At 42.1% G+C, this 10,070-nt stretch overlaps 4 protein-coding genes across 5 annotated transcripts; 1 reads left to right on the forward strand and 3 right to left on the reverse strand.

Moving 5' to 3' along the window:
- Positions 1–1,193: 1,193 nt before the first annotated feature.
- On the reverse strand, positions 1,194–3,665 carry LOC136192056 (probable serine incorporator). 2 transcript variants are annotated; one of them, XM_065980548.1, is made up of 14 exons: positions 3,543–3,665; positions 3,259–3,423; positions 3,003–3,205; positions 2,872–2,951; positions 2,724–2,817; positions 2,634–2,671; positions 2,505–2,581; positions 2,353–2,449; positions 2,204–2,296; positions 2,039–2,150; positions 1,913–1,982; positions 1,712–1,739; positions 1,517–1,658; positions 1,194–1,463 (listed from the first exon to the last, which is right to left on the reverse strand). In XM_065980548.1, the coding sequence occupies exons 1-14, from the start codon at positions 3,561–3,563 to the stop codon at positions 1,307–1,309; spliced, it is 1,377 nt and encodes a 458-aa protein (XP_065836620.1). In that variant the 5' UTR covers positions 3,564–3,665; the 3' UTR covers positions 1,194–1,306. The 2 variants fall into 2 exon arrangements, with proteins under 2 accessions (XP_065836620.1, XP_065836621.1); XM_065980549.1 differs by lacking the exons at positions 1,194–1,463; positions 1,517–1,658; positions 1,712–1,739 and adding an exon at positions 1,778–1,807.
- Positions 3,251–5,101, forward strand: LOC136192058 (solute carrier family 25 member 46-B-like). Its single transcript, XM_065980551.1, has 7 exons — positions 3,251–3,808; positions 3,861–3,891; positions 3,942–3,999; positions 4,055–4,138; positions 4,190–4,290; positions 4,348–4,404; positions 4,457–5,101. Exons 1-7 carry the CDS (start codon positions 3,766–3,768, stop codon positions 5,079–5,081), a joined length of 999 nt encoding a protein of 332 aa, XP_065836623.1. The 5' UTR covers positions 3,251–3,765; the 3' UTR covers positions 5,082–5,101.
- LOC136192055 (sorting nexin-27-like) lies at positions 5,025–7,713 on the reverse strand. The gene is made up of 14 exons (XM_065980547.1): positions 7,422–7,713; positions 7,127–7,358; positions 6,998–7,072; positions 6,825–6,942; positions 6,707–6,774; positions 6,460–6,654; positions 6,327–6,405; positions 6,157–6,269; positions 6,052–6,102; positions 5,902–5,994; positions 5,695–5,844; positions 5,514–5,639; positions 5,405–5,464; positions 5,025–5,356 (listed from the first exon to the last, which is right to left on the reverse strand). Exons 1-14 carry the CDS (start codon positions 7,670–7,672, stop codon positions 5,246–5,248), a joined length of 1,722 nt encoding a protein of 573 aa, XP_065836619.1. The 5' UTR covers positions 7,673–7,713; the 3' UTR covers positions 5,025–5,245.
- Positions 7,714–7,718: 5 nt separating this feature from the next.
- LOC136192057 (general transcription factor IIH subunit 2-like) lies at positions 7,719–9,770 on the reverse strand. The gene is made up of 17 exons (XM_065980550.1): positions 9,675–9,770; positions 9,539–9,616; positions 9,450–9,486; positions 9,315–9,401; positions 9,215–9,265; positions 9,115–9,169; positions 8,966–9,065; positions 8,830–8,920; positions 8,692–8,779; positions 8,567–8,643; positions 8,489–8,519; positions 8,394–8,439; positions 8,284–8,338; positions 8,192–8,237; positions 8,037–8,130; positions 7,944–7,986; positions 7,719–7,895 (listed from the first exon to the last, which is right to left on the reverse strand). Exons 1-17 carry the CDS (start codon positions 9,728–9,730, stop codon positions 7,788–7,790), a joined length of 1,143 nt encoding a protein of 380 aa, XP_065836622.1. The 5' UTR covers positions 9,731–9,770; the 3' UTR covers positions 7,719–7,787.
- Between the last annotated feature and the right edge of the window lie 300 nt (positions 9,771–10,070).

The following is a 10,070-nucleotide window of genomic DNA, read 5'->3' on the forward strand; positions in this document are numbered from 1 at the left end:
TTTCTGTCTTTCAAAAAAGCTTGATGATGTAGCACTATCCACAGTAAGGCTAATCCAGGGTCGCTCAATCCCAATCTACAAATCTCTACCTTGCGAGATACAAGCAAAACGTCGAAAACACAGTCGTACAGGACAACAATAGCCGACCAACCATTTAACAGAACTGTTGGAACAAAACGCGATTGATCTTTGTGCCTATTGTGTTGAATGGTAGAAAACATGATCGATTCTGCAACGGCTTGATTGAATTTTTGTAGGTAACCTTGATTCTTGGGTTCCTCACGAAGTGATTTCTGATCCTCTTCGTCCTCGTCTTCCAATTCTGATTCTTCGGACAGGGATTCTGCAACAATTATTGGCACTGTTGGTGAGTCATTAGGCACTACCAGTGCGTCAAGATAACCATGCCACGTAGCTGTGTTGCCTACACCAAGGTTAGTGACCTGAAGGTTTTCCGTTTTCAAGCACTGTTCAAGATACGACTTTGGTTTCCCATGTTTTGACACCAGACACTTTCCACACAGCGGCGAAATTAAGTCCTTCAACACGACGTATTCTGTTTCATGCTCGGGTTTCTTGCTCAATCCCCGTAGTAGAGAAACATATTTAATATTAAATTCGTCCGTTGAGATTGTAGAGACGCAGAAGAGCTTCAGGGTAAGATCTCAGCATTGATTCAGTTGGCTTTTCAAATACGCCGTATTTTCCAAACATACACATAGTGGCCCTCAGATCTTGCAAATGGAATGTGCCAGTATCGCTCAACAAAGCACTACTGACGTTCACACTTTTGAATTTATAAAACGTGAATATTGGCGCGTGTGCCAGCGCACACGTAGCATTGATCAAGGCTAAAAAAAGACAAAAAAAATGTATCACTAGTTGAAGTGAAATTGATTCTAATAGCAAACAAAGGGGCTTACAGATAACTATCTACCATTGTTTTTACGCCAATCTACCAAAGGTAATGTACGCAAAAACCGCCAACCTTCTCTGGGGAAAGTTGGCGACTTATTACCTTCTTCTATTCGACGAGAATAACTCGGGGTCGCCGTTGCCGTGGCCTCTGATGAACCAGCAAGTTGAGGTGCAGACATTCTTTAGTCCTAGATCACCAGTTGAAGTATATCCCTCCAAAAACGGCCTGTAGCTTACGAGAACCAGAAGAAAAGCGGAAAAGCACGTGGCGAGAGTTTTCGCTGTGCATGCGCACTATCTTAGGTTTCGCAATAAGCTACATATACCGCACAGCAACAAATACACACAGTAGATCACTACAACACGGTCTTCACAGTATTCATACATTCTACGAAGTATAACCAAAATCTCTGTCAGGCAGAACAACAGGAGCAATGAGAGTCCACACGTAGAGGAGGATACACACCCAAGCCGAACTCATTTTCACCCATACAGACGCCATGTTTCGATTATAGGCCGTAATGTCAGCGTCGTTTTTCTGAGGACTACATAAAAATGTTTCTTACATCAAAATTCAACTGGCATTTCTGTGCCTTACCTGTACCAACTCGTCAGTGTGACCATTATATAAAGAGAGGCCAACATGAACATGAAATGGAAGAAGGAGTAGTTGTATGCCACCGATTCCGTCTCGTCATCCCACACTTTGCCCCCCTCTTCATCGCCGCCATTTCCAGAAGCTAAAAGATAATAATTGTTCATTCTTCTTCTGCTGTGGCGAGAAGTGACTTACACTTTTCATTTGAATCAAGAAGAGCAACCTAGAGAATTGGCACAAGTTCGGGTTAGAAAGTTAATCGTCTAAGGCATGCAATTAAAATGAAATCACCTACACAAGACAAGAGAGAAAGTGGTGGAAAGACGAACGCGACAATATTAGTAAATAATAATAATATACGTTAGAATTAAGAACTCAAAGAAACACTAATTTTACCTGAGCATCTTCTTTTGATGATGGATTGAATGAGATTTTGTCAAGTTGAGAGTTAGTACTCATTCTCACGCTAAAGTGAAAATATAAATGAAAAAAAGACACACGTGATCATCAATACCCACTCACCTGGAATAGACAACAAGAACGAACATGAGAACTAATCCAAAGACGGTACTTCCTGTCTGTGAACCAGAAAATGGGTTGCCCGACGTTGAATTGATGTGACAGTTGAATTTCTCTAATAAACCAAGACCAATAATCCCAACAACGCATGCTATGCTACTCCTCCACCTCCATAGGGCTCATCAGAGAGAGCAGACCACGTAAGATACATGACGTACAGAGACACGACTGCTGGCTGAAGAAGACCGGAGCGAGGATTTACTAAAAATAAAACGTACATTTATTGTATTTTGATAGCCACGCAATTAGAACGCTACCGTCTTGGATTTTGGGTAAGATTGCCAAGATGGATATCACAATGCATAGGGAGAAATTGAAGCCGATGAAGAATTTGTTCAAAGAACATCCTTCGCCCTAAAAGAAAATTAATTTATCATAATTAGAATTCACTTGTCTATATCCTAGTTACATCCGTAAAGAAAATGGCTAGGAGAATGAGAGCAGCCAGTACAGCAGCATAGCAAATAAAGGAAGCAACGAGCATCACTAAGCAAAACAGATCATGGTAGTAAAATGAAATCATTTTCTGTTTACTTACTGTAGTACCACGCCTTGTTATCCTCTGCCTTTTGAACCCTGAGACAATGTTGTATACAATATGTAGAATAATTCTATTCATATGACTAACCAGGATTCAGCCCACGAATGAGCAAAGTCAACCAGAACGAGAAGTTGGATCAAAATGAATAAAAACCCGCCAATCATCCCAATAACAGTCATAGCTAAAGCCATCGAATAAGATATAAATAAATAGATAACGGTCACCTTTATCTTACCTTTTCCAAAAGGTCCAGGTGGAATAAAGAACGAAGCCACCACAAGACCAATCAGAAACAGGATTTTGAAGAGCCAAAATCTGATAGAAAATATTAGTCATTCACATCGTCATTGTCTGTTGAATAAGTACCCATTCTGAACTCCTGTTCGACAATCGCTGCTCGATTTCACATTGAACATGAGCAACATCAAAACAAAAAAGAATCCAGCCAATGAGAAGCAGAGGCGATAGACGCCAAAATAGCTAAAAAATCCTTGCGTCCCATTGCGAATATCGTCGCACTTGTCCCCATGGCCGGTCCATTTAGTGATGTCGTCACACAACCCAGGAATCTGAAGTCATATGATAAAGAATACGCCCCCTCGTACGTAAAATCACGCCCAACCTTGAGAAAAGCTTCCTCGACGGCCGAAGAGAGAAGTACGGCGGAGAGAATGCATCCGATGAGAAGAACGAGAACGTACGTGGCTCGGCCCATGACCGAGCTGCGCGTCGAAGGGCAGCACGAACAGCACAGACTGCACGCAGCCGATCCGACGCAACACACCAACTAGGAAAATCGATAGGAATAGGAAACGATTTCGTTGAGCGCGCGATGTCGCGACGCGAAAACGTCGCCTTTGTCTTTCCGGGTTCGGGAATCGCGTAACGGTGGCGCGATCGACTTACGCAGCTTATTCCGCAGCCCATTGGTAAGAGAAAGCGCTTCGGAGACGAATAACGGAGCGGATCTTCGAGGAGGATCTCTTTCGGTTACGACAACGTAGTTGACGTCACAAGCTAAATAAAGAAGTCTAGCGCGAGTTGCCTGTGGACTTCTTTTTTCGTTGGAAGCGTTTCTGGTGTGAAGTAAGAATCGTTGCTTAGTCGAATTAACTGCAGAAGAGCTCTAATGGAGAATGCAGCAAATGGAGGGTTTCAAGGTGGCAATCTAGGTAAAAAATCGACTTCATTCACTTTTGCCGTATGACCCTGCGGCATTTGCAGCTAAATATAACGTGATTGTGAGCGGAACGAGGTAATTCGGCCGATTTCTTGCAATCTGCAACGCAGTAGGTGTTTCTTCAGTTTGTTCAGCTGGAGATTTCTCTCTCGACCTTTGGTCATATTTCAAAGACAATGCCAAGTAAAGAGAAAAGAAAAATTAAAAAAATTGCTATTGTGTACTCGGTGGGGGGCAGGTGAATAAATTATCAACACCAAGTCGATCTCCGTTCGCTCCTTTCTTTTCTATTGGTGTAATGGTCAATGTAGCCCGCACACAAGTCAGTCAAAAAGATACTTATTAGAAATGTTTACTGTACATTTTACTATAGGGATCTCCTTCCATTTGGGGCGGCATAGGAGGTGATCTCATGGTGTTTGTTGTCCAGAACATTGCTGGGTCTTTATTGAATGAATTTCCGAGCTTACCCAAGTAAGATGCGCGATTGAGCGTATCCCCCTCTTATTAGAGTTCTGTGCTTATTTGCAGAAATATTACGGATGCAAACTCCGCCAAGAAAGTGGCAGGTTATCTGCTAAACAAAAGGCAATAATTAATCAATTTCTTTTTGTCACGATTGGGGTCACCGTATCTTTAGCATTGGCTCTCTTTTCGCCTCTCCTTTCTACGCTTCCAGCGTAATCCACTCCATTCAAAGTCACGTAGACGGCGAAGGGCCACCTTCGGTGTTAGAATGCATCCAAGATGGATTTGGTCAACTCTTCGGCTACACCTATCACTCGCCCCATCACCTTCCTCTCTACGTGACGACACCCGCGTTCGTGCTCCATTCTCTTCTCCACGACGTCATTCAATCGGCCTCGACGTCTTTATACAGAAAATTATTTCCTGTTCCTAATCACGATGATCCGGATGTAAATGCGGTTGATTTTTTTCATTCTCAAATTATGGCGACATTTTTTGCGTCGAGTCTGAGCAGCGCAATCATGTATCCCATAGAAACGGTCCTCCATCGACTCATTGTTCAGGGTACGCAGACAATTATTGATAATACAGAAACGGGAATGGATTTCATACCAGTTCACACAAACTATCAGGGGTTTATCGATTGCGCTTATACTATTGTGAACGAAGAGGGTTGGCTGGGCTTTTACAAGGGTTTCAGTGCTGTTATTCTTCAGATTCTACTTGGGGTTGCAATAGCACAGACTAGTAAAATTGTATTGGGATACTTTGATACGAGTGAAAAACGTGAACAATAAAAAAAATCCGAAATAGAGAATCTATTGTATGCAATGAAGGACGTTAGGGGTACTAATGACGTCAATACGCACGAAACGCAAAGTGCATAGCAAAAAAACGAAGGCAAGGAAATTGATACTGTAGGGAAAATACAAAACGATTTACGACGTCCCCCCCTTGTCTACTATAAATCGTCAGCATCATCGTCGTCATTAGCTACCCGCTTTTTTTGTTTAGATTTGGATGGCAGCTTACTTGCTTTTGGCTTTGATGATGAAGATGGAATAGGCATCGCCTAAAAATTCATAATCAGAAAACGGCTACTATTTCCCCGTTACCCTACGTTTTCTTTCCACTGGATTTCTTCGTAGATTCGATCAACACAGTCAGCCATGTATTGATGCTAATAACATCAATATTACCCTATTGATTCAACGTCTACCCCTCCTTACATAATCGGAAAAGACGCGGACCCATCGAAGTTTCTCCCCTTTTGCGTACTGAAAGCAAAATGCATTCTCCTCTGCGTCAGATTCATAAACTTTAATCATTTCCCATGTAAATGTGTGAGCTTGCTCCTGAACAATTTTTTATTGCTTTGTGTAGTCAATCTCGCTTTCTACACTGTTTTACCTCAACTATTCCTTCAGTTGTGCACGCTTGCAATTTTAAATCATTTAGACTTACTGACGCAATCACGTGGCCTGCTTTACGAGCGTCGCATTGGCAATGCGGAAACGAAACGGAACAATACTCAGATAAAGTTCGCGCCAAATCCAAGTACTAAAGACGGCACACGTTCTAATTAAATAATTTCCCCACACGTCTTAATTCGTTAACCTCTGTTTTCGTAGCAGTCGATTTCTGCAAATATTTCAGTTGTTTTAGTTGATCTCCCGGACTAATTTTGCCCATGCTGACATCTTCCACAGCCTAATGATAATATCCAATTCAATTATTCCTCCAAAATAAGTAATTCTTTTACATCACCTGCCCATAAAACAGATTGGAAGCAACTCTATCCTCACTAGCGATCACTTCCTAAAGAATCAATAGTTGGATACAAGAATTGAAATAATTCATATCCCCATATACGTGTGTGAGTGTGAATAGCCATTTTTTGAATGTAAGACACGACTTTCCAGCTGTCGCCGAATAGTTCTTGATGTAAATCCGATGAGGAAATTCTGCGGAACGCAATTTCCGCTCTAAAACCCCGCCCCAAAATAAACATTGAAAGGCAAAAAATAACTAAATCTTCTAACCAAAGCCGTGAGCGCAAATTTCGAATAGTGCAAAGTATTTATAGTTTTCTTTCTGGAGTCCAATCTTTTCAGCAACAGCCTAGGTGAAAATTCGATTTAAATAAATCCAAGATTAGCCCTATTTTGACTCTACTTTTTCCACAGCACTCGCTGGACTGTCCTTTCTTATTGAGACAGAAATAACGGTTTTGCTTCTGTCACCTTTTTCGCTTCTGTCAGCCAATAAAACCGGAAGTTCAACATTCAGGTTTGCTTTTTTCTTCTCCTTTGAAGCTTCCTTCGCCGCTGGCTCCTCTTTCTCTTCGTCCTCCTCCTTCTCTTTTCTCTCCTAATTGCAAAGAATTTTGTTCAATTTTTAAATTTTTAAATTTCTACTCTACCTTATTCTTTTTCAACTCTAAGAAATCTCTCATTGTTTCGCTTTCCATGATAATTGTAGCAGAACAAACTGAAGGAAACGATTAATATATGTTATATGATTTTTTGTCTATCTTCTGCCTTTTTCCAAGTAGCTCTCGAGACCTCGTCGTCTCGTATCAATTTGGGTTTCGCTTAGAGAAAACGGCCACTTCCTTGGAAGCTTTGGAAACTCAAATTGCTCAAATTCTTCCTTGAGCTAGAGAAAAGAACACGTGATTACTTCCAAATCAATACTATATCCAAAAACAAACCTTTTTATCGAGAGCATCAAATTCGCTGTATCTCCTTGAAGTCAGCTGTTCATTTGCCATATAAATATTATATACCTAAAATCCATAAAATTCACGTCTATCCCCGTGCAAGACGACGTAGTTTCTCACTGTGTATTTCTCTCCAACTTTGACCACGTGCCTCGTATCTGGTATAGAAATCGGGAGCGTTCGTCTCTCAAATTGATCGCGACTGGATTCGTGCTGTCGCTCCACTTCTTTCTCCAATATCTGAGCTTCTTTACGATTTACCGATATCAAGACGAGTTTCAATTCATCCTCGCTCTTCCGAATCAACTCGACAACGGCCTTATGATTCGATCCCTCGGCGGGAATACCGTTGCTATAACAACCGAATTAACAAAAGCGGATGTTTTAATTCCTAAGACCACGCCCATTCACGTACACTTCGAGAATCCGATCGCCAACTCTGACTCCGGCTTCGTCGGCCGGCCCGCCCGGAAGTACAGCGCTTATGTGCTGCATGGGACCGTAGAGTTGGCCGCCGATCGGCTTGAGCGTGCCCCCTTCGGCGACTTGACCGCGCACGTTGAATCCGAAACCTTTCTCGTTCTTTTGTATCACCACGTCGCGCGGCGTCGAGTCGACCGCTTCTTCGTCGAGCTTTTCCGACGTGTGCACTTCGTCTTCGGACATTTTCAGCGAAGTTCTTTGTCGCGTATGCGCAGACGACTACCCGTAGTGAGACGGCACGTGATTTTATTTATCCTCGACTGGACTTTGCCTCCAAAATCCGCCTCCAATGCGCCTATTATTGATTTGTTAAATTTAGACACGTGGGACATGTGTGCAACGTTTCGTGTATGTAAGTGTCGCATGACATGCAAAACATCTGGCTGCAGTCAGGGCACTCGTAAACCTAAATTCATAAAAAATCAAGTGGCTAACTCAATTGCCACCTGTTTACCATTGTTAGACGTTCCAGTGATTGCTCACAAGCGGCACAGCAGCTGTACAAATAACTACGTGGTACAGTCTATTGTATTATATATTCTCGTACCTTGGTTGATCAATTTGTTTTTCAGCAAATACAGGAAGAGGAAAGAGGTGGTGGTAAGACCGAGCTAAATGAGGAGCTGATACTAAAGTCAATCCTAGATCGTTGACAAGAGAAGTAAATAAACGAGTACAATGCCATTGCGCAATAGAACTCACTACAAAGTCTACATTCAACAGGAAGCTCCTGATACTTGGCTTTGCACTGAAGACAGAATGACGAATCTGTAGCATTATCTTGCAACAAATACCTGAGGACATAGGTATCCCTTTGTACTCAATTCAGCTTGATCTGTGCCAGTTTGCCTACAAGTTCCACACATGAAAAAAAATTGAAAGTTCACTTAACGCGGAAACGTACGACATGCTATAGGATGCCATAGCATCTTCCTTATGGTGCGGAAAACCTAAAAAAATGCATCAAAGTATAAATCAAAATAGGTGCGATGTACTCACCCATACGAATTAGTGAAGCCTCCGCATCAGCCTAGAGAGAGAGAATTAGAAACACTGTTCTGCTAATAGTTTTCTTACCAATGCTGGCGGCGGAGTGACGTGTTGCATGAGAACGTCTTTATAGTGACCTTCATCAATAACAACGTGATATTGTCCTAACGAAACGACATGGTTTTTCCCCAGGCGGAATTAATGTTTTGTACCTTTGGTCTCCTTGCAGACTTTCTTGCATAGATACACTTCAGCAGCAAGCCCTATAATACTGCACTGCATTGAACGAGCAGACAATGTCTAAAAAAACAATAAACAGCAATATGTATAAAAATTAGGAATCGTTGTACCTGGCATGTGACCATAATATTACCGGGATCACATGTAGTTAGACTAGCCATCAAAACAAGGATCTCTCGGCTTGCATGATTCGGCATATGCCTAAACAAAAGATAAGAAAGAAAGACAATACAAAATTCCCATTACTTTAATGATTGATATGCCAATTCCAAAGAATTTTGCAACGAGGGTTCTCCTTGGCATTTGAGGGAGTCTTGCAAAGCACTGATGTGATGTTTCGGATTCCCTGCAATAAACAATTGCCCCTACTTCAAAAAGAAACTCACGGAGCGTACCTCCTAAATCGGTGAGTTTTTCAGCTCTGGAATTTCTAGTTACTATAATTCCAATCTAAAAGCCATCACATTATAACGTCCCTGAATGAATTTCTATTACTTGTGATATAGGATTCTGATCAAAATACTCATAAATAAAATTCTCCACCAACTAAAAAAGTACTCCAGATAAACAAATTGATGAAATCCTTAGCTCATACTTTAGTAGTACAAACTAATCGAGACGGTCTCAAATCCTTTTCTTCCATCGCTTTTGACAGATCCACAATCAGAAAGAGATGTCTCATCTAAACACCAAAGCCATAAAATAAAAAACCACGTGAGACATTCGTTACCATTCCCAGTCGAATATTCGACTTTCTTTCCCTCATCCTGAAATGCCTTCTCGGTGAGGCTTTCTAACGTTTTATTTGGCCCGTCGTACCTTTTTCTTCTATTCTTCTGCCCTATTTCGTCGATTGCAGCCTGCAACGATCCCTGTTCGTCCTCCTGTATCGCTTCCCTTGGCAATAGAGCAACATCCTCGGCGTTCAAGTCGAAAATTCAATTCGTGCACGTACCAAGTGCGCTCGTACTCCGTTTCCCACGTGTACGTCTTCTCCGCGTCGTCGTCCATGATCAGGGAAGGCAGAATCAGGGAAATAATCCGGGACGCCTGCATCTCGAGAGCGCGTGATTTCCACGTCCCGTACATTTGTCGCCAAAATGCTCCTTGCCACTCCAAATGCTTTGGCGAAGGAGGAAAAAGAGTGTGTGCATCATTTTCAGTCACTTCGTTAGTTGTTGAGAAAGGGTACCGTTTGCTAGATGCAGTGGGCGTTTCAGAAAAATTTCCCGCTTTTTGATCACTTGAGTCGGACAGAAAAAAAGCGAGGCGGTTCCCAGATGGACCTACTAACGATATGCATTCTATTTTGACTCGCAAGCACCGCCAAACGAAATGCAAATGCCCCGTA

This window comes from Oscarella lobularis, chromosome 10 (genome assembly GCF_947507565.1).
Source record: "Oscarella lobularis chromosome 10, ooOscLobu1.1, whole genome shotgun sequence".
Lineage (NCBI taxonomy): Eukaryota > Metazoa > Porifera > Homoscleromorpha > Homosclerophorida > Oscarellidae > Oscarella > Oscarella lobularis.

Bases quoted from the DNA above. Each gene is read 5' to 3' on its own strand.
- LOC136192056 (XM_065980548.1), bottom strand. From the start codon at position 3,563: ATGGGCTGCGGAATAAGCTGC. The intron at 2,952-3,002 runs GTACTTATTCAA...ATTTTCTATCAG, and splicing joins CGAACAGGAGTTCAGAATGG to ATTTTGGCTCTTCAAAATCC. The intron at 2,450-2,504 runs GTAACTAGGATA...ATTTTCTTTTAG, and splicing joins TAGCCATTTTCTTTACGGAT to GGCGAAGGATGTTCTTTGAA.
- LOC136192058 (XM_065980551.1), top strand. From the start codon at position 3,766: ATGGAGAATGCAGCAAATGGAGGGTTTCAAGGTGGCAATCTAG. The intron at 4,291-4,347 runs GTAAGATGCGCG...GCTTATTTGCAG, and splicing joins GAATTTCCGAGCTTACCCAA to AAATATTACGGATGCAAACT. The intron at 4,405-4,456 runs GCAATAATTAAT...CCGTATCTTTAG, and splicing joins GGTTATCTGCTAAACAAAAG to CATTGGCTCTCTTTTCGCCT.
- LOC136192055 (XM_065980547.1), bottom strand. From the start codon at position 7,672: ATGTCCGAAGACGAAGTGCACACGTCGGAAAAGCTCGACGAAGAAGCG. The intron at 6,103-6,156 runs GTATATGGGGAT...TTGATTCTTTAG, and splicing joins GGCTATTCACACTCACACAC to GAAGTGATCGCTAGTGAGGA. The intron at 5,357-5,404 runs GTAGGGTAACGG...ATGAATTTTTAG, and splicing joins AAATCCAGTGGAAAGAAAAC to GCGATGCCTATTCCATCTTC.
- LOC136192057 (XM_065980550.1), bottom strand. From the start codon at position 9,730: ATGGACGACGACGCGGAGAAGACGTACACGTGGGAAACGGAGTACGAG. The intron at 9,266-9,314 runs GTATGAGCTAAG...GTACTTTTTTAG, and splicing joins GATTAGTTTGTACTACTAAA to TTGGTGGAGAATTTTATTTA. The intron at 9,170-9,214 runs GTAATAGAAATT...GATGGCTTTTAG, and splicing joins ATCAGAATCCTATATCACAA to ATTGGAATTATAGTAACTAG.